The sequence below is a fragment of the Ambystoma mexicanum genome, chromosome 4p, assembly GCF_040938575.1.
Source record: "Ambystoma mexicanum isolate Mex_15411 chromosome 4p, UKY_AmexF1_1, whole genome shotgun sequence".
NCBI lineage: Eukaryota > Metazoa > Chordata > Amphibia > Caudata > Ambystomatidae > Ambystoma > Ambystoma mexicanum.
Window position 1 is genome coordinate 1,187,684,224 of NC_090927.1, and position 22,245 is coordinate 1,187,706,468.

A 22,245-nucleotide genomic window follows, 5' to 3' on the forward strand; every position below is an offset into this window, starting at 1 on the left:
CGGCCCCGTGCCAGTGATTACGTCCCGCTATGAAGTTCTCACTGTCGCAGGGCTTTGGGGCAGTCGGACTCACAGACCTTGTGAGTCGAGGCTAGGGCCGGTGTCATGGGAATCGCAGTCACCTTCTGGGCACTGTTCGCGCTGTGTGGGGCGTTCTCCTTCTCAGGGCTGGACTCCCAGTGCCTTACGTTAGCTTGTGGGACAAAGGGTCGTGGTCGCCGCTGGTGTCACAATGATTTTTGAACGGTTGTGGAGAACTGATGTGGCCTTCCTCAAGCGTGTAGTGCACCGAAACACTTCGGCCCCCTTACAGTGGGCATATAAAGGATGGCTTTGTAGGTCCAGTTAAGTTCAGTTGCGTGAATTGGGACCGGCTAGCGCTCTCTGCGTCGTTGCCTTATCGTTGTGCAGGGTGGGCCTCCGGCGCCACAGCAGCTGAGCAAGGGCGGCCGCGTATATTCCCAGCCCGGTGCCCAGGACAAGCACAGGTGGAGCTTTGGGGGAGGTATCCGGGTGCTCTGAATCTCCAGAAGCCACCAAACTCCGCCGCGAGGGACAGGCGTGGGTCGCCCGCCGGGCCGCCTTTCCACGTGTTAGCTCGCCTCTCCCGGATCCTTCACGGCCAAAAAGGGGGGGGCGCCGGCGTCCTCATCTTATCCCGTGTATGGGTGTATCACTACACGGGTACCACACGTCCTCAGGAGTACATGGCAGTGTCAGGGAGGTCCGTGGGCGGGAGAGCGCTGGCGGAGCCCAGTCCGGGTTCCCGTGTAATTGGGTGGGCGATGGAGGTTAGTCGGGCGGCACAAGGAGGAAGATGGCTAATGGTGACGTCTACATGCACCGTTACGCAGGCTCGCCACGTGCTCCATATCAGGGACGCCACTGCCTCTTGCAGTTCTTCACCGGTGGGGTATGCTTAGAGTACTGCGCCACGGCCGACGCGTCCTACCGGTCAGCTGGCAATTAGGGGGGCACGGAGTGTACTACTTCCCAGTGCGGGGGGCAGCTGCCACAGTGGTCGTTTCTTCGGTCAGAAGCAGCGGCTCACTCAGTAGTCTCTGAGGCGGGGGGGGGCAACCCCGCGGAGTTGGCGCTGTGCCTTCTTCCCAATGTGCGCCACCACTGCCACCCGAACGAGCCTCTGGAAAGGCCGGTGCGGGTTGCAGTCCCAGGCCCCCGCCACCGGCCGGTATGACTATCTCTCGGGTCCGCGGCAGGCGTGCCAACGGGGGCCGGGCCACCAATGTCCAATACTGTACAAGTGCTGTTCGGAACCGACATCCGATGGGCGCCCGAGGATGATTGCATGGTGCGGGATCGCGGAGGATGGTCCGGTCAGGGCACGGCCTCCCTCTTCGCGTGCCCGTCTTTTCCGGTTCACCTACTCCGCAGGCTCGGTTTATCGTAGTTCACACACCAATGTGATCCGCGGGACGAATTGTACCGCCTTCCGCCGACAAACAGGTGTTTACTTCACTCCAGGCGGCAGATGTTCCAGGATTAATGGGAGCTAGTCTCGGAGCTCAAAGAGGAGCCACCATCTTGGTGAGCTCTCTAGCGCGCTCTCGGTGTATTCCCAATGATGAAAATTGTTTCTCTGCAACTGTTTTTTTGCCCTCTGTGTTAGCAAGCTGCAACCAGTTTTTGTGGACCCTGATTTGCTGGTACTTCCAAAGGATATAGCAACAGAGGGTGAAGGGCTTCAAAAGTGATCTCTGAATTTTAGTTGTCAGATTCATCTTCATGTGTACTTTCCTTTTTCATATCCTTCAAAGACAGGAAAGAGATTGTTGGTGGTCCCTCATCTTTAATGTCTTAGTCCAAGTAGTACCACGATGACAATCAGCTACTGATAGGAGTTACTGACCTCCAGAAAGGTAGGAACATTACCAAACAGACCATCTATTGTTATAGTGTGCTGTACAGAAAGACTTGCTATGAGCTGGCAAGCAAGCCTCTTCCTGAAGGCATCAGGACACTGTGGCAAGGGATTGGGTGATGACTTCTACCTACCATTGATTGTTTCTGCATACATTTTTCAAAGTATTACTGTCTGGACTATTTGGCAGGGAAGATGTCTGTTTTTAATAGTCTGTCTCATAGAAGTGATGTGTCTGTTATATTGGTTTCTTGTGATCTTTTGCCATCCATCCTGTAGTATGGTCTATCTTTGGAAGGCTTTCAAATGATTAGGAATCTACAGATGGAAGAGTATTCATCAATAGTCTTTCATGCAGATTCCTCATTGCCCTCTCACCTACCCTTCAACTATCTAAAATACGTTGATTACTTGCAACCTGTGTTGTGCTATTTTCATGGTAGTTGTGCTGTTTCTTTGGGCCCCTGTGTTGCTTGGGAAAGTTGGTGGAACCGGAAATATCAGCAAAATTATGGAGACTTTTAAAGGCTTGGAAAAAAGCCATCTGAACTGTGAAAGCGGAATGAGCCATTTCAACCAAGTCTCGAACAGCATCACTCAGTGGCCACCACTGGAAGTTTACCTAGAGTACAGGACTAAAATGAGTGCCATTTCATACATAGAATACTCATACATCCCGTCCCCTTTCCTCCATCGTTGTGGGCGTCCCCCAAAATGGGGAAGGTACCGGAACCTTTGGCAGCTAAAAATTGAGCTCCCCCTTTAAATTTAGTAAGGCGTGTGGGGGCGCGACCCCAGGTGTGGGAACACCCCCATCCTCGAGGCCTTGCCCTCCAGCGCCTCACCTCAGTCCCGATTTCTGCATGGCTAGTATCAGACGTGACCACTAGGCGCAGAGACCTTTAAACTTTCGGCTTGCTCCCCGTCGTTTTGTTTTTCAATCATCTTCACCTCCCTTTAGTGCCTCGCCTCCCCTGGCACATGTCGGCTGCAGGAGGATTCACGAGATGTGCTTCCTGCAACCACTTGTTTCCATCCTCGGAGTCCTATGCACTCACTGGGGCCTGACCACTGCTGGCACACATGCCTCTTCTGGGTAGTCCGCAGGTGGACCTGAGGCCGTAATGGCTACCGGGTCCCAAGCTGAGAGGCTATACCGGGCTGTCCTCAGACGGGCGATAAAGTACGTCCTCCCTATCGACCCCAAGGGGCAAAGGATCGTTCTGTTCTACCTCCAAGAGTCAGTCCATGGCACGATTCAGCACGACTACCGCTGCAGGTGCAGAGGGTGCACAGCCTACTGGAGCTCCCTCTGAGGTCGTGGGTCAGGGCGATTCGACAACCGGCCGGCAGGCTGAGGGCTCAGCACCTATCAGAGTGACCTCTGAGGGTCGATGCTTCTGTTTCGGGTTCAGGGCACATGGCATGTCCTTCCAAGTTGGAGCCAGCACGTGGCTCAGGGCCTTCACGCCCTCCCGCCCAGGGCATGATGCAAGGCCCCAAAATGACGGATAAACATGTGGCGGAGCCTGCTAGGACGGCGCCCGTCTAGGATCTGAGTCAAGGCCCTCCTGTGCTCTCACCCATTGAGTGGGCCTTGCAATTAGGTTCCAGTCCCCTTCCCTCTGGAAGTGGCAGCAGACTGTATGGTACAGGCGGCTGGTCTCCTCAGGGATACATCTACCCACCGCAGTCTTTCGGCTACATGCTTCATGCGCCTCATCGCTTTGATAAGAAGAGGAGACCCAATGCTAAGGAGGGCCGGCCTCCCAAGCACGCATCGGCTTGCAAGGACCACTTCTTCAAGCGCTTCCTCTTCCTCATTTGTTCCCCAATGATGACAGGGCTCCTCAAGGACATAGTGAAGGAGGTTATCCCACAGGTGCTGCCTCCTCGGCCTCCATCTCTGGGCCCCTCTACCTGTTCCTCCAGTGCTGCTGGTGCCCGTGCCTATCCCGTCCCCCGGTCCCGGCCTTTCCGGGCATCCAGACTCCTCCACCTCCTCCTGTACCAACAACGCCTCCCCCTCAACCGTTAGACCCGTCTTCGGTTCCAGAACAAGGGGGGACCTAGCGGTACCTGTGTCCCAGTGCCTGGACTCCCCTCAGTCTGTAAAAAAGGCGGGAGGATGATGACGCTCAGGATGATGAAACCTTGGCATCTGTGAAGGCCTTTCATGACCGCCTTTAAGGCCTTGCAGAGTTCTTGGGAGTCGCCCTGCTCGAGGAAGCCCTCAAGGAATCGTGAGTGCTAGCAGAGGTTTAGGGGAAATGCACCACAAGCCGTTCTGGCATTCCGCTCCAGAAGGATGTTCTGCAGGTGGCAAGAAAGGTCTGGGAGAAGCCCAGGGCCAACGTCCAGATGAACAAGAAGTTGGACGGCAAGTTCAGGCAGACGGATGGGGAAGCCGGTCCTACTGGCCTTCCACCCTCAGCCGCACTCTTTAGTGGTGGCCACAGCCTCCGTCTATTCCAAATTGTCGTCTTCCTTCTAGGGAGCCTCCTCCAGTTGCCTATCCAAAGAGGACAAGATCCTTGTGTCTTTGGGCAAACTGTGCTATGCCATATAAGGGCTGCATTTGAGGCATGCCAATGCCAACCCCCTTTTGGCCGCGGCTAACAAGAAGCTGTGGGGGAGCCTGGGAGTTTCTGCCTGACCTCCCCCTGGAGAGGTAAGCCTCCTTTAAGGCCTGTCTGGAGGATGCCTAGGCCGTTGCGCGGGACTTCATGGAGTCTTCGGTCTCCCACATCGACATGTCCAGCAGAGGGCTGTGCTTGGGAATGAGATGAGAAGGACGACGTGGATGCATGCTTTTTCATCTGATGTTCAAGGGCGGATGCTTGATTTTCCCTACGAGGGCGTGGACCGCTTTCATTCGTCCACTGATGACGAGTTGACAAAGAAGAAAACCTCAACATAAAGCGCCAAGTCCTTGGCCATCCTGACTAAGCCAGGACAAGAGGTCCTTCCCTCAGTAATAGGGCAGGGCCAACTTCAAACCACACGTTTTCACTGGCTTCAAGGGGTTTCAGGACCGCGGTACACAGAGGCCTAACGGGTCGCCCACGACAATAGAAGGAAGCAGCAGAGGACTTTGCATGTTTTTTTCGTCTTCCCCCTCCTCTGCTCCCGCCTCAGACGCCAAAATGCAGTGACGTCATGGTCGGAGAACACAGCTTCCCAGTGGGGACTCGGCTGGCTCTCTCCCTGGACAGCTGGAAGCGTTATTTTGAGAGTCTCTGGATTCTTTCTATAGTCTCCACGGGCTTCAGTCTTCCTTTTCCTCTACCTTCTTCTCCTCCTCTAAGTCAGATAGGATCCCCAGCCCTTTTACACGAGATCCTTTCTCTTCTGGAGATGCAGGTGGTGGAGCCAATTCCTCAGTCAGACAGGGGGCTCTGGCTTCTACTGTAAAATGGAGGGCGTCCCAACTCAGGCTGTGGTAATATAAGCAAAATAAAAAGGGAATGCCCCGCCAGGAAGTATTTTTGTTGCAAGAAATACATCCTTGAAACTTGTTTGATTTGGTGGTGGCAGAAACACTCGATGTTGTTCTGCTAAGTGTTGCCCACATACACCGTGGACAGGCAGGCTCCAAATTCTCTGGTGATCAAAAATCACAACGTTCGTACAATAATTTTGTACCTTTTAAATTGCAGGTATTTTATTTTACAAAAGTCATAATTAATCACTCTAGATGTTTAAACAAATAGAACAACATATATACAACTCGGATGTTCTGCACCAGCGGGGCTTTTCCCTCAATTGGCAGAAGTAGCAGTTGACTCCCGCCCCATATCTGGTGTTCCTTGGAGTGCGCTGGGACACGGTGGCACAGCGGGTGTTCCCCACGTCGGAGAGACTCCTCTCCCTCTGCAAGGCAGTAGGGCACTTCGGGCCAAATCAACCACCTCGGCAAGGTGGTTGCAGCATCTTCTGGGACTGGGTGGCATCTTGCATGCTCACGGTCCAGAAGCCCGCCTCGAGGTGAGGCGCCTCCAGCTCCACCTAGTGGCCAATTGGAACCAGGAGACTGGATCTGTCGGATCCCAACCACTCCCCTCCCCTCTTGCTCCTCATCCCAGGTCTTTGCTGATGGCCTGCAACCTGGCCACTCTGGTGGTGACGACTGATTCATCGCTGGGGGGCCACTCTGGAGGGCTACTCCATTCATGGCTCAGGATCCAGGGAGGCCCTCCTGCATATCCATCTGCTAGAACTCTGGGCGGTGGGCCTGGCACTCGAGGCTTTCCTGCCGCTCATCTGAGACATTGCATTTCTGGTCAGATTCTCCACCACAATGTTTTACCTGAACAAGCAAGGTGTCATCCGTCCAGCACCCCCCCTCCTGTGCATGGAGGCGGTGGCGATCTGGATTGGGCCCTTACGGAAGGGATTCAGATTTCAGCGGTCCACCTCCGGGAGGACAGAATCGCAGAAGCGGACCAGCTCAGCTGCTTGGGTTTCAACACCTACGAGTGGGAGTCACACAGTCAGCTTCTTGTCGCCTCTGTTCCAGGGATGGGGGTTTCTGAATCTGGACTTGTTTGCATCGCCTCTGAATTCCAAGTGCCCTCGCTTTGCCTCTTGAGCGGGTCGGGGTCAAGGGTCTCAGGGGACGTTTTCCTCCTCCACCGCTGCTACAGCGGACCCTCTGCAAGTTCAGACTTCAGTGGGCTGCAGCCTCATCCTGATCACCCCGCACTGGCCATCAAGGGCGTGGTTTTCGAACCTACTTTAGTTGTGCTGCATGGGGCCTGTCCATCTACCAATGCCTAGCAGGGGCTTCCTGACGCAGCAGGTCAGGGCAGTGGAGAACCCGGACCCAGCCATGCTGGTCCTTGTGGCCTGGTTCCTGACCAGCTGAGACGGCAGCATGCACAATTTTCAGATGACAACTGAGGCATCATACATGTGGACAGGAGGTTGTCTACTCGATCCCAGTTTAAAAGCAAGTGGAGCAGATTTTGCTGTATGGCTAATGACAAGGGGCTGGACCCCTTCACCTGCCCCCTGGACGATGTGCTGGCCTTCTCCGTGCATTTGGCCAGCTCTGGTGTTAAGGTGGATACCTGCCACACTTATTTGGCGGCCATCGGGACCTAGAAGAATTCCCGGAAGAACGTTTTTTCAGCAGCCAACCTGGTTGTTGAGGCTCACCTGAAGAGGTTGTCCTGAATGTTTTCTCCGGTGCACTGGCCTCAGCCAGTCTGGGACCTCAATGTGGTTCTGGAGGCATTTCAGCGCAGGCCCTCTGAGACGATGGCTTCGGTGGATATCCGGCTGGTGACATTAAAGACCGTTTTATTGGTGGGGCTCACTTCTGCGTGCAAGGTCAGCAAGCTTCAGCCGTTGTCTTTGTGCAAACCCTTCAGCACGTTTCATAACGATAAGGTCATCTTAAGCACTCGCCCAAGTTTTCTGCCCAAGGTGGTCTCTCCATTCCATTTGAACCAGGAAATCTACCTGCCGGTGTTCTTCCCGAACCCAAAGTCGGAGGCAGAATGGGCTCTGCATTCCTTGGACCTCAAGAGGGTCCTCCAGTTCTACCTCTCTCAGACAAAATCCTTCAGGAAGTCTGAGGCATTGTTCATCACCTTCGGTGGCACTTCTCCTTGCTCCGATGCTTCCAAAGCTTCTATCGCCCATTGGATGGTTCAGGCCATTCCGGAGGCATACACGGCCATGGGCAAACCAGTTCCTGAGGGGATTCATGCCCATGCAGTCCAGACTAAGGCCACGGCCATCTCGTTTCAGAGACCTGCTTCTTGGGATGTCCTCAGCAAGGGGGCTACTTCGGCCACTCCATCGGCCTTCTGTAAGCACTATTCCTAGAGTACCAGCTCCAGGTGCAATGCAGAATTCGGCCAGGTGGTCCTGAAGAATATTTTTGCTTCATCCTAGAAATTAGGTAGTTTGTCACAGCTCCATCCTTTGGTCTTGTTTGGTGGAATCGCCCACAAGGATGGAGGAAAGGGGATGGAACGTATCAGTAATTAGTTATTCACCGTAGTGACTAGAGTACTCATAGTCCTTAGTCCCGTTTCCTCCATATGTCCCACCCACCTTCCCCTGCTTGTATGCAAGGGCTAATATATTCAGTGTAGCCACATATTTAAGCGCCCAATGTGTTAAAAGGGGACTAAGATGAGGTGCCGGAGGGCAGGCCCATGGCGGTGACTGGGGATTAGAGGGGGTGGTGGTCCCAAGCCCGGGGCTGTGCCCCTGCATGCTAAACTAAATTTAAATGGGAAGCTCAATTTTTCTCTGACAAAGTTTCCGGTACCTTCCCCATGAAGGGGGAAACCCACAAGGATGGAGGAAATGTGACTGAGGACTACGGGTATTCTAGTACTTATATTGAACATATTTTCAACCCAAAGCTTGTCTCGGGAGGATAGCTCGGGGGCAATGTGCTTGCCTTGGAAGCAAAACGACACTGAGCACCATATGTTCGATCCCCGGGTTCGCGCTTAGAAACCTCTGGGTATTAAGCATGTTATAAATAACCTATCATAACCATAGGAATTCAGACTATACTGTACAGATGATCCCTAATAAGGGTGAGACATGTATGCAGTTACTGAAATCCTTGAGAGCTGTCCATCTTTGGTTACACAATATTGTGTAAAATCGCACTGCCTTATAGACCTCTAGGTGAATGGTCATGGCCCACTGCCCATGGCATTCGGCCAGTTTCCACCAATACAACTTGAAGGCGGTGTCCTGTTGGCCATGGCGTTTGGCCTTGCCCATTGGCCACCCTTCAACAATTAGTGTTGAAGACTCTAGGCTGCCGGCCAGTGTTCCAATTTTTGTCATTTCACCTCTTTAATGCTGGAAGATTTTCTCCCGAGAGTTGCGGGAAATCTTTGCTTCTTGTGGGAACACGTCTTTTTGATGCTTGCGAAAAAAAATTAAAACTGCCTAAAATCCAAAAGGCCTCCCTCCCCTGACCCCCAAGTTTAAACACGCACCTCCCTCCTTTAGTTTTCACAGAACCCCCCGTGCCCCGAAAATCAATTTGTCCCCATCCCTTCTCCTAAAATCTTTTTTTACCTTGTTTATTTGAGTGACAAGCTTGAGAATTACACACAAAATTCCTGTGATTTCTTTTAGTGGGATTGGATGGGTGAAAATGTTTTGACGGGAGTAGGCCTCTTCCAGCTTCCCCTAAAGCTTAAAACTTGCCCATTGGTTCTCTTTCGCCCTACTAGCATTCACCCGAATCAGAGATCTCCCCCCACCCCCAAATATCATTTTGAGAGCCTCCATGCTGCAATGCACGCACAACGAGTGATATATCAAATTGTATGAGGATTCGGGCCATCCCCTTTTCGGTCAAATGTTCACAAAATACCGGAGGGATTTACAGCCAAGCACAAAAAGGGCACATTTGCACAGATTTGTGCCCAACTTTTTTCTTATTTGGTGCGAATCTGCATTATTCGCTGTCTGCACCTGTTCAAAGGATCTGGGAAAATATGTAATTGGTTAAAACTAATGAAAATGTTGGACAAATTTACCCCAAATGCAGTTGTTTAATTTATGGGACCTCCCCCTCCCAACTTAAACAGCCCTCCAGTCACACCCCCTTGTTCTTTTGGAAGCTTTTCAGATCTAAGATGTACCTTGAGCGAATTGAAAACTAGAGGGGAATCGGGGGGGGGGGGTCTGAGGGGGTAGGGAGAAGGTTGTACCCATCTGAAAAGACACATTACTTGAAAGTAAGTTGTTTGTTCATCACATTGTCACTCTCTCTAAAACGAACATTGCCAAATTGGCCTATTTTGTAATGTATTTTCTTCTTTCATGTAGTGTATTTGGAACTGTTTTGTTGCATGTTGTACAAGTTAAAAATCATATAATGTTTTAACTAACAAGTGTTAATGTCCTCCTGATCTGTGTAAGAATCCAAAAGCTCAGGGCTCTTGGGAGTATATCGATGCTCACCATTGTCCTAGTTAAGTAATTCTTTTCATATTGGATATGTACTTCTTTATTGCAGATTTTTTTTTTTAACTGTTAACTTGATTATCATAGTGCAGCAGTATAATTAGCAACATAAATATATATGTAACCAAAAAGAGAACTTTATTTGGAAGGTGTGTGATAATAAATTAAAGATCTCATACAAATAATACAAATAAAAACATTACTCCAAGTTAGTTTGCCGTTTTAACTTCTGTAACTTGTATACAAAGAAGAAAAATAGGAAAAAGCATGCGCATGAGACAGAAGGGAGACAATCTGCTGTGTGCAAGGCTGTAAGGAAGCAAAGCATTCATGCAAGAGCTTAACATACATTTCTTCAAAAGTACTCAGAAATGCTTTATACTTATAAAGCTTAAAGCAGACAGTGTAGAATAAAATAATTTCTCTTTCAAAGACAGCATGAGCAAGGCCTGTAATCAGTCTTCGCATTTCGGTCAGTAACAAACATATGGAGAATGGTACCTTTACAGTTTCAGCATTCTGTATTTGTTGCATTACAGCATGTTTACAGGATTCCAATATGTAATGTGCTGATATCTTTGAGCGTATATTTAAATCTATATTTATATAATATACGCTTGAATGGATCCCAAATTACAATATGTGTTTCTGAAAGGTTTTGTAGTTACCCATGTTATACATGCAGGGTGGGTTTAGCAGATGTTTATAGATTGACCCAGACATGGGATGACACAGGGTCGCTCTGTATAGCGTTAGATAGTCTTGTATTCGAAAATTCAAAATCCTAGTTAACCTCATGATATGATTTAGGAATTGATCATGTATGGACCGGTCAGTCCCTCAACTTATACTTGAGAGACAAGTGCATACTGTTTTAAAACATTCAAAGAATGTTATTTTGCTTCTTCTTTTAATGTTTCCAGTAGCTCTGGCGACAGGTTGAACATAAAGGAACACTATTACTATGAATGTCTTAAAGGAAGACACTTCAAAGCCTGTATTTTCAGTGTCAAATAGTGAAGGAGTGTAATTGGACATTGTGTATTTTACAGTGTGCATGTGTTATTTGTATTTCAGAGTTAAAAGCACTCCTTTGAAACAGTCTGCGGGCTATCAGGTCGAGCTGGTCATTCAGCTGGTGTGGGTCAGTGGCGAGCCTCCACAACAGATAACTAGTTTGGAAGTTAACTCGTCTTATGGTTTGTAAGTATTGCATCTTCTAAGAACTATTGTTATAATGACTTTCCTGCCAAACGACATATTTTATATTTGACGTGACATTGATTTAAGAATGTCTTTGTAGTGTGCACTCTGCTCTGCACCATGTACGCTTATTATCCCATTCATAACCTCCCCTTTCTCCCGTATTCCTTCCTCTCACCGATTCCTAATCTATGATGATCCTATCCACAGTGCAGCTCTTCTTTCGAAGTATTTCTACCACCAGGGGCCACAGCGTGTTACCGTGTTGGCCCCACCCCAACGCCTCTAGATACCCCATGCCAGATATGACATCTGGACCAGCATATATCGAGGCACTACACCCGTGACCACCATTCCTTTTTCTGGTGCACTTTAGGAACAGGCTTCTTGGTTTCAATGACAAAAAAGCCCAACCCCGCTAAGTCCTCATGTTTCAAACCTCAAGTGCGGCTGGCAGGTAGTGGTTTTCGATCACCATCATAAATGTTTATACTGTTTGGGGAAGAAGCACCATGACAACGATTGCAGGTCATGCCAATCCATGCACCCCAAAGCCCTCAGGGAAAGGGCGGCTAAACTATTCACCTACCCCTACATGGGATCGGGTGAAGGCACGCAGTCTTGATCACGCAGCCTGGAGTGGGAAGGTCTCGCACAAGAAAAAGAAGCATTGAAAGAAGTGTTACCCTGGATGTTGTCCGTGGCATCATTATTCTTTGGTCTCATTGAAGAGGAGTCATTGTTCAAAAGGCTCCCTGGAAATGGCACCACAGGTAGCGTTTGCTAGTCAATTCTTCACCCGGAAGGAATGGGAGAACTTCCACTTTAAGATGCTTGACTTCTTCAAAGAACCCACCTTGTTGCCCCAAACCGGCATGGTGCCTACAGGGGAACACTCCAGCTCGCCTATGGGCTCACATCTGGACCCCAATGGTGACAATGTTTCAGTATGCTAAATTGCAGAAGGCAGACTGCAAGGCGCAGAAGCTTCACAAGGGACAGAGGCATTAATGCCCCCACGGGTGGAACCGCAGTAGCTACGGTCCGCTTGACCGCCCAGGGTACAAAACATCTGAGATTCCATGCTAGTCCCCTGTGGGAGGAAGTAATTGTCTCGATCTACATTCAATGTTTGTGGCTTGCAGGCCTTTCAGCATAGTAACTGCCTCCCTTTCATTCAGTGTCCTCCAGAACACTTTGCTTACACCACTGCCTTGCCTCTGGACCACATCCTCTTGGAGGGGGTTGTCAGCTTCTCTAGAAGCGCGCGATAGTACTAGTACAGTGCTCAGAACGAGGCAAGGCATGGTATTTGACTTATTTTCTGATCCCGAAGAAGTATGGAGAGCTTCAATTACTGGATCAGAGGAGTCTGAATGTGTACTTGTGAAAAGGACACATTCAAGATAGTAACTATAGCCCAGATCCTTCAATCCCTCAAGCTGCAAATCTGGTTGGTGTCATTGGACCTTCCAGATACCTACTTCCATGTTTGTAGTGGGCCAGCATCACTAGCAGTTCTCAGTTCTATCGTTCATCTGGTCGGTCTTTGGCACCCAGGGTTTTCACCAAGCTGCTGGCAGTGGTGGAGGTTCACCTCAGAAAGGAGGGCATTCATGCCTTTCCCTACCTGGACAACTGTCTTGTCGTAGCTGGCTCACAGGCCATAAAGCGGCTCATTTGTTCCTCGTGCAAACTGTTGCACCGTTTGGGCTGTTCCCTGAACGTCAAAAAGTCCCATGTTTCAACTTCCCAGTCCATCCGGTTCATCTGGGTGATCGTGGACAGGTTGGGGAGCTCACCTGTCGGACTGAACTGTGAGCAGACTGTATCTCCCTCCAAGTCACAGGAGCACATCAATTTGTTGTAGTTTACGATAATCAGGCTGGTACTAGCTGCCTTCCTCCCCTCTGTAAAAGAGATATGTGGTCTTCTTTGCGGACAACACCGTGGCCATGCACTACCTCAACAAGCGAGGTGGTGTAGGTTCCTTGTCTCTTTGCAGAGAAGCAATGTGACTGTGGTTCTGGGATATAGATCAGAGTCTCTCTGAAGGCTGCTCATCTTACCGAAAGAGAATGTCGTGGTGGATGCCTTGAGCAGACAGACGATGGCCTCCCATGAGTGGTAGCTCTGCCAGGAAGTTCTGGAAGAAATCTTTTCCCACTGGGCGTCTCATCAATGAATCTGCTCGCTTCCAGCTTTACCAAAGAAGTGTAGGTTATTCTGCTCCAGGGAATTTCCTTGTCTAGAATGTTTGGGGGGACTCTATGATAGTCTATTGGACTCTCAACCTCCTTTCTGAGTTCCCGCTGATTTCCATCATTACGCTGTTTCTCAGGAGGCTATGCCTGTTCGGGACCACATTAATCTTTATAGTTCCAGACTGGGCCCGGAGAACATGGTACCTGGAGTTGCTGTCCTGTCCTCCCTGGTGCCTTACGAGCAGAGTGTATTTGCTCTCACGGTCAGAGGGGTGGTTCCTTGCCAAGTTGCTTGTTTTTGTAGGGCGGCACTGCAGAGCTTTCTGATGTAAGGTGGTGTCTTGTTTTCCTCCCTCCTACAGATCCATGTACTGCTATGGGAGTCAAAGGATAGCTCAGTGGCAACGTGCTCGACTTGGAAGCAAGACAACACAGAGCAACACAGGTTTGATCCGTGCGTCCGCCCATAGAAACCTCTGGGTATTAAGCGCGTTATAATTAACCTATCATATCATATCATTATAATAGATGAGGAATTTGTGGGAGGAAGCAATCTATTAGATCAACAAATTACTTGCCTTCCGGCAATGTTCTTTCTGATGGATCATCTTCCCACATATTCCTTTTCACCCTCCCTACCTGCCCCGCTTGGTGGCTACCTAGTAGACCGTTGGTTCTACTGTCCCTCAACATCAAAGTGCCAGGGAAAAGGGTGCAACTGAGGTAATTGGGCGCAGCGCCTCAATATATATATATATATATTGGCCCTGACATCCAGTCCGGTGTGGGGCGCAGAGGGGTCGGACGGAGCTGTACTGCACCCCCTGGTGGCTGAAAAGTTTCCAAATATCAGCTGCGCTGCGGATAGGATTATAATAGAAGAGGAATCCGTGGGAAGAACAACCATCAGAAAGACCATTACTGGAGTTTGTCATTTGTTCTTTAGTTGCAGCACACTAACTGCCAGGAGACAATGCCCATGGCAAAATCAGCACTATAGCAAGAGAGAGTAACATAACATAATTTGCAAGCTTGCTTATTTAACCTAACTAGTGCAGTATATGCCAAAGCATCTATATGTATATGAGAAATTTCACCTTGCAGTTAAACTTTCTGTGGAATGTTAAAGATGTCCGTCTACCGAACACAATAGTTGGAGATACTGAGAGTTTTGGCAGTGGCCTGGGATAACAACTGGCTTCACTATCCCATTGCCCACCAACACAGGTGGCATTGAATCTACCTGGGTTTGTTGACGGGATGGCCGGTTGAGAAAGCAAACGCCTCTCTTTGGCCCATTGACTTAGCAGACTGGATCTCAATCCCCGGGGCCTCCAATGTTACAGGAAGATGAAAATGTCACCTGTAACTATCAAAGATACAGGAAGGGTCTAGCTGAAGAGAGACGTTTTCCACTGGGCTGTAAGTGAGTTTTATAACAAGGCAGTCGTCTGAGGTGTAGCTTTCAAATGCCTCTGGCAAACACAAGTGTGGAGCTCTCTGAATCATTTAGAAACGTGTCAGTATCTGTTTATTTTAGCCTTCTCAAGAGCTTGAATGCACTTCCAATTTAAAGGCCTTCCAGTGACTATCCTGGCAAACCAGAGATGTGTCCTGCATGTTGCACCACGACTCATCACAGGTCTCTGCGAATTCAGCCACATGACTCCCAACTCGTCAAACTGCACTGGCACCCACTGCAAGCAGATATCTTCAGATCCTGCTGCATCATCTATAAGGTTGTCGCATCTCAGGAGGCCTATGATCCACCAGAAGAAAGGACATGTGCAGACACAAACACGGGAGCAGGAAGGAAAGAACCAGAAGACCAGCCTTCTCTATCTACGCCCCCAGACTCTGGAACCTCCTCAAGAACCTTTTCTTCAATGAATGGCTCCTGCCTAAAACCTAGGTCAACACACCATCCACTCCCTACCCTACCTGTGACTGGATGATCTTCAACCCATTGTTTTCTCCCCTGGCTGTTTGTAAATCCTGTTCCGCCAAATCGGCCGCCCTCCCCCGTTAACTCCCCGCTCCCTTGTATCTCTGCTTCCCTCACCAAGTCCTTCCCCTTGTAATTTGGTAAGCACTCTTTTGCTTTTTGAAGGTTGGTCCTTGCTCAATAAATATAGTAATAATATCCTTTGAAAGAAGGCTGCTTATTTCTAACAGTAAGCAGACATGCAGCTTTTTCACCTTCCTTCAACATATGGAAATGCAGAGTGCTGACCCTTTCTTTTTATAGCTGTTGTGTCTTGTAAAGGATCACTGTCAAGATCATTTTATTTTAAAACATTGAAGTAATTACTAGTGTAACCTTGAAGAACATTAACAGTCTTGGAAAAACCAAAGTATGCTCCACTCATAGGGGCAGCCATCTTTTCCACTGCTTCGAATGACGTATGTTACATGAATCAGGCATTATGTCTCAAATAATCATTACATTTTATTAAGCATAATTTATTAAAAAATGAAGGTAATTTTTGTACCTGTCCTTTAGCTATGAAAACTTGATATTGCCATGAGTAATATAAGCAATTATAGCTTATCCTCTGTTTTTGTCTTTCAACTATTACACCTGTCAATACGTGAAAATGACTTCAACTTTAGAAGATCAAGTGTTTTTATCAGTATTATAGTCGTAGTGGCACATCTCCTGACGAATGTTCCGCACTAACATTCAGAACAGAAACATGTGGAGTCTGAAGTTCTAGTGAGAGTTTAACTAGAACGAGTTAACATAACTTGATATTATCAATAACAGAAAGATCATAACTGACTCTGTTTCATTAGTAACTGAGCTTAAATAGTGCTCAGCCTACTATTGTATATATTGTCACAAAGACAATTGTTGTTGTTTTATAATAATAGTTTTTTCTAACTTATTATATGCACCGTTTTTCATGAATATTTGATTGTTGTGTGTGTGTTTGTTTAATGACATTATGCTTAATAAAATGTAATGATTATTTGAGACATATTGCCTCTAGGTCTAACTGTTAATAGTATTGAGCTACCTCTTATATGTATACAGTTACATTTTTCCCAAAACAAGGTAGGAATTTTACTATCTAGTGATATTTTGGGTTTCCCTGTTTATTGTAACATTAATCAATCAATAACCTTTAGTGATCACTGCAGGACACTTTCTAAAGCAACGAGAGCCAATGTTTGCTGCACCAAATTACCAATGTTAACTTGACTGTGGGAAACAATTTTCAACTCTTAACGTGCAATTATAAAATTCTGAAAAGCACCCTGAAGCCCTGCCGCGTGAAGGGCTATCGTCTGTTTATTCGGTTGATGGACGTTTGGATTGCATTAATCCATACCTTGCTTTGTAGTGACATTGTGGAAAAGGCGAGCACGCAAGAAGAAAGGGCTGCGTGCTGCTGCGCCTTTAAACCACTCCGGTCCCGCCCCTGCCTGAAGGAGGAAGGAATAAACAGTTACAAATTGGGGACCCAGCAGCCCTTGCAGCGTTAAGCCTTACCGCGTGAAGAGCTATACTCTGTTTGTTCTGTTTGGCTGGACCCGGGACGTGGGACTGACTTGGAATCTGAAGAGGCGCGAGTACTTGTTTACATTATACTCAACGTAAATCATCACAGCAGAACAGGACGTTAAATATATTTGTAAACCCACCATTATTCTAGACCACTGCTTGGCTTTCTTACAAGTGGGGAACTAGGTGGGACTTGGCGGGGAAAAAAAAAACGGCGAATACATCTTTCTGGCATACCAGATGTAAATTGGCTTCTTAAACAAGTTGCATAGGGAGACGATTTTATAAGTAGCATACGGATAATCAGCGTCCAGACGGGAGACTGTTGGGGTTTTCATCCCCTTTGATCCCATCTGGAAAACCAGCTTGTCAGGAAGTCTCCATATCCCGTTAGCAAATCTCATCATGCTAAATAGATGCAATCTGAAAAGTGGCCCACTGGTGGAAGATCTAAGGGCCCCAGAATGGGAAATCATTATCGTTTGAAGGTGGTCTAAATTCACAGCCGCAACTCAGTGTACCTGAGGGCCAGGTGATCATCACTGACGCACAAATACATGATTCTGCACATTCAAAACAAAAAGCAGGGGAGGATATCGGGGATGGAACTTACTCCCTGGTCTCAACCCTGAAAAGAGGAAATATTTTACTCTCAACAGCTTCAAATATCAAGGGGACAATAGACCACTACTTTAAAAGGGGAAGGCACAGAAGCTTAAGTGAATTTGAAGAGGGCTCATAAGGACCCGTGTACTTGAAATCAAACCTCACGGTAGAGATTGGAAGCGCTATACAACAAGTAGCGAGTTTGGATTTGTCTCAGGGAAGTAACCTCTCCTCAATTTCTATACACAATGTACCAAATCTAGGCCCTTTGCTAAATTCTACAGAAAATACCAGAAGGGAATTAGGGGTTCAGACAGCCCCTAGTATCCAAGGAAATGTATGCAATTCTCCCCGTCCGGCTAAAATTCGAACGGAAGAGCCCATGGCAAGTGAGATTACTTTAACTGCCCTTAATATTGTGCTAAATTCCTTAGTAGGGGTCTTCGAGGCAACAAAAAGGGACATTCAGGTACATACTGGTATTTTATTAGAAATGTCCAAAGACATTGATTTGTTTGAGTCATCAATAGTGGGTTAAGCCCGCGCCAGTGAAGGGGGCGACTCATCTCTGCTGTTGGCTGTTAGCTGCTTGGGTGTGGGGTGCCCAACCACATATACTAACAGATTAAACATTGACACTATCAGAGCTATTGGCGACCGGAGACTGTGGGCCGCAAGCCTTTGATCCGGGTTCGTCATTAATAGCTGGCATACACTGAGTGCCAGGCAGTCCAGTCCCAGGTCCTGGACTACATCGGAGGGACTAAACAACAATGAAGATGCCCAAGATCGAAGTGAGAGAGAAGACTCACTTAGTGTCTACACTAAATAAAAGGAAAACGATACCAATAAATAACGAGGGAAGAATGGAAGACGCAAGAGCCAAACCCAAAGAATCCAGCAGGCTCCTGCACAGTGGACGTCTCACAATGTTTGAGGGGCCAGAGGGTACGGCCCACCTTGCCACGTAGGCCCTTCAAAATTGCAGCCCACCTACCCTCCCACTGTCCCCAACCCAGATCCAAAGAGGCGAGTCCTCAAGGGGACTTCACTGTCCGGAACCACATGTAACCATTGACAAGCCCACTTCCAAAGGCCCACCCTCGAACACAAACCTCAGTCCCCCAATCCTGCCTCTCAGGTCTCCCCACAAACAACGCTCACCTCTGGCTTGGTGCGGAACAGGCGCCCGGGGCGGAGTGGTGCCCCTGCTCGGTGCCAGCGCTGTCCCATCCACTGGTTCTGCCGCTGTCCCGATGTTGGTGGGTCGGAGCCCGGGGCAGCTGGGTCCTCGAGCGACAGAATGTGCCGGGAAGGAATCGTGTGAGTGCGGCTGCCTCTGAGCAGTGACACCGGCACCGGCTGACTCCGCCTCTGCTTCGGGAGGTGGGACGAGCAAGGACGTGCCGCCGGATGAGAAGCCGAATAAGGCTGTGCCGCAAGAAGAGCTCAAAGTAGTTCAGTGCCTGGAATATGATGCCTCTGACAGTCTTGCAGCACGTCATGCTCACACAACCCCCACAAGCTGCCTGTGAACCAGCCTACGGGCAACATCTCAATAATGTCAATCTCTCCTTTGAAGCCTAGTGAAACACTAAAGATTTATGAAGACGTCCTACCACCGAAATGCCCCGGCAGAAACAACGGAATTCACCCGGTAACAGCCAGAGGTAAATTACCCAGCCCAAAGCTGGACTTAACGGATTTCAACGAAAATACTCTCGCCAATGCAACTTTACCTATCTCAGAAGATCTCGATGAACTTGCTACCGACGATCTAAATATCTTAAAAGACCATAACTTGGCGATGGAGCTCAGCGCTTCTGCGCAGGAGATACTGGAAGGAGAGATCATAGGAAACGCCTCTTTTACCACCTTGTCCTCTCTACCATCCAAGCAGGAAAACACAGAAGCCTCTCGAAAGACAAGTAGTCGCAAGAAGCAGGAATTACCTCGAACACCACGCTTGATAACAACAAAAACAAGTATTACCTTATCATCCACACCGCAGCAGAGGGCTCTCACAAAAACTCAATCTAGGAAACTGTTTCCAAACAAACCGTACACTAAGAACCCCATTGGTAAATTCTTTAACAAAATAGACAAAACGTCATCGAGCGATGTTGGCGAACTGTCTGACGCTGAAATTTTGGAGGGAATGTCTACTTCTCCAGCATTGGATCTTTCATGTATTCACATGCTAAGAATATTCCCCGTCGACAGACTTGGAACCCTCGGTACACTTATAAAGCCGGAAAACGTCCAACACTTTTGTGTCCTATCTATGTCGTTTTTGGGGCTGCCCACGCATGCCCCACTAGGACGTAGCGGTATAAAAGCCCCGCCCCCGCGGCTCCCTTCAGATTTCAACCATCTCCAAAGTAGTGGGAGCACCTCGTGTAGTCTACTATTTTCTCTAGGTTGTGCTGTTGAGTTTTGTCCTGATGTCAGGAAAAGCGCTGTTCCGCCCGTGTGCTATGTGCGGGTTGAAGGTGTACGGAGGGGGACGGACATATGGATTGCATATATTGTCTACACCCCCATCATTCGGCAGACAAGTGCGGCATATGTAAGGGCTTCTCCCAGAAGACACTTAAAGATCGAAGTCGAAGACTGGTGGCATGGTTAAACGATGGAGCGGGGGCATACCCGCCTTCGGAGGTGGGCTCCACGCGCAGCGTGGCCTCAGTGTCAAAATCTTCAGGGGCCCCGCGCCGCTCGACATCGTCGGAACCTCCTGTAAAGAAATCACGACCGGCGGAGAAGGAATCATCGAGAAGCCATTCTAAGGAGTCTTCGTCGAAGAAAGCCTCGTCATCCTCATCTACGACAAAGAAAGACCGAAAAGAAAAATCTAAATCCTCCTCGGGCGATCATCATAGATCGACCTCGAGTCGAGATGCAGAGAAGCGTAGGTCGAGTTCAGAAAAGGCGGGAACGCCTCAAGGACCTACACGACCACCACTGTCGTCGACGGCAGGGCAGTCGTCGACCACTTCTCTGCCACTGACACAATTGGTCTCAACCGTTCCTTGACAGCAGACGGTGACGACGACGGGGCCAGCTTTAGCCTCGTCGACGGAGATCCCGCAAGAGGCCTGGCGACCAGAAGTATTGGACCCAGTTTTGCCTGAGACCCTCCTGCAGCAAGAGGCCCTCTCTGTGTCCTTGGGAGATGAGGATGTGAGAGTAGCTGGCCCTGCAGACCTCGGGTTACGAGGGATTACCAGGCCTCTCTCCGGGAGCATTCCGCGGTCTACCCCTCTTCTCAATCCGCAGTCACTCTTGTCGCTGTAGGTTTTATCTACGTTACAAACATTGTTGAAGACACTGGACGAGAGACTACCTCAAGCAACTCCAGCCAGGTCGGTCATCGACGATCCGGGCCCGTCTCGTCGGCCACCCCCGTGAACCCCCATGGCAGTGCCAGCGGGTGGAGACCTCTCCGCTCCACGCCACAAGGAAGGAGAACTGATAGATTCGGACTCGGACAGGAGAACCTTATCGGATGTCTCACTTTCCCCCTCCAGGGATCCAACCTGGGAGTCTGAAGTGGAATTAGAAACCCCGAGAAGCCCGGCTCAGCTGTCTCCCCCGGACGACATTGGGTCCTTTCACGCCATGATGGCCAAGGCATGTACAGAATTCGGGTTGGCCCAGGAAGAGGAGAAAAAGGACTGTTTTCTTTTCAACCACATGGGAAAGAGAAGAAGGTCAGTGTTTTCAGTACCCATCCTGGATCATGTGTGGCAGGAGGGGTTACAGACCATGCGCCACCCTTTCTCGGAACCGGCAATAAAAGGTCGCCTGGAGAAAAAATTTAAGGCCCCAGAAGCTACCCCCAAGTGTCTGTCCTCCCAACCAACCCTTGATTCCATGGAGTCGGCGGTGAGAAAGGCGAGGGCCCAGCACAAATGCACAACCCCCCCCGGAAAGTGAAGCCAGAAGACAGAATGCCTTCGGCAAAAAAGTGCTGTCGGTAGGTGCAACCACAGTGAAAGTGGCCAATTCTCTGGCCATAGTAGCCAGATCTGACAGGGAGATGTGGCACCGACTGGCTCCTATGCTGGAGCATCTTCCAGAAGAACATTGTAAGGCGGCGATGTTACTGGTCAGGGAAGGTGAAGAGGCCTCCAATCATGCCATAAACATCGCGGTGGACCTCGCGGAATCAGGGTTTAAGCAGGTGAATAACTGTGTGGTTCTCCGAAGGCAAGCATGGCTGAAATGCACCAACTTTAGACCAGAGGTGCAATAAAATGTGCTGGATATGCCTTTTGAGGGAGAAGGTGGACGAGGCCCTGAAGGGCATGAAAGAGGACTCGGACACGGCGTGTTCCTTGGGGGCCCTCCAAAGTGGTCGAAGTTTCAGGTCTTTTCGTCCCTTTAGGGGAGCATCGGGAAACTCCAGAATCTCGGCATCGAGAGACCGATTCTTCAGTAGGCCAGCTTACCCCTCCCAGGGATACAGACGGGCTTCTCAAGCGGCAAAACGACGCCGAGACTACCAGGCCTCCAAGAAGAGAACAGGGATCCCTCGTCGACGAGGGATAAGCAGACCAAGGACCAGCAATGACGGGCATCGGAAAGTTCTGGGAGGCAGGGTATCGTGCTACATCAACGAATGGGAGCAAAGAACAACGGATAAATGGGTGTTGGACACTGCAAGATACGGACATTCCCTGCAATTCAAAAGCAACCCTCCGCACATTCCACCGGCGTTTGTAGCTCAACCCCATCTGAGCGTGTTGCAGCAGGAAGTAGCACTTAAGCTACAAAAAGGTGGTATAGAATTGGTTCCGTCGTCGCAGAGGGGTCAAGGGGTTTATTCCCGATACTTTGTGGTGAAAAAACCAAACGGAAAGTTGTGTCCCATTCTAGACCTG

The 22,245-nt window shown here is 49.2% G+C and overlaps 1 protein-coding gene across 6 annotated transcripts in view; it reads left to right on the top strand.

Annotated features, from left to right (window-relative positions):
• STXBP5 (syntaxin binding protein 5) overlaps nucleotides 1–22,245 on the top strand; it is a 2,430,573-nt gene that overhangs the window by 1,592,347 nt on the left and 815,981 nt on the right. For all 6 annotated transcript variants that reach the window (XM_069606830.1, XM_069606829.1, XM_069606831.1 and 3 more), the window contains exon 17: nucleotides 10,916–11,041. In XM_069606830.1, the coding sequence (XP_069462931.1) occupies nucleotides 10,916–11,041 (126 nt within the window). The remainder of the gene's footprint in view (nucleotides 1–10,915; nucleotides 11,042–22,245) is intronic.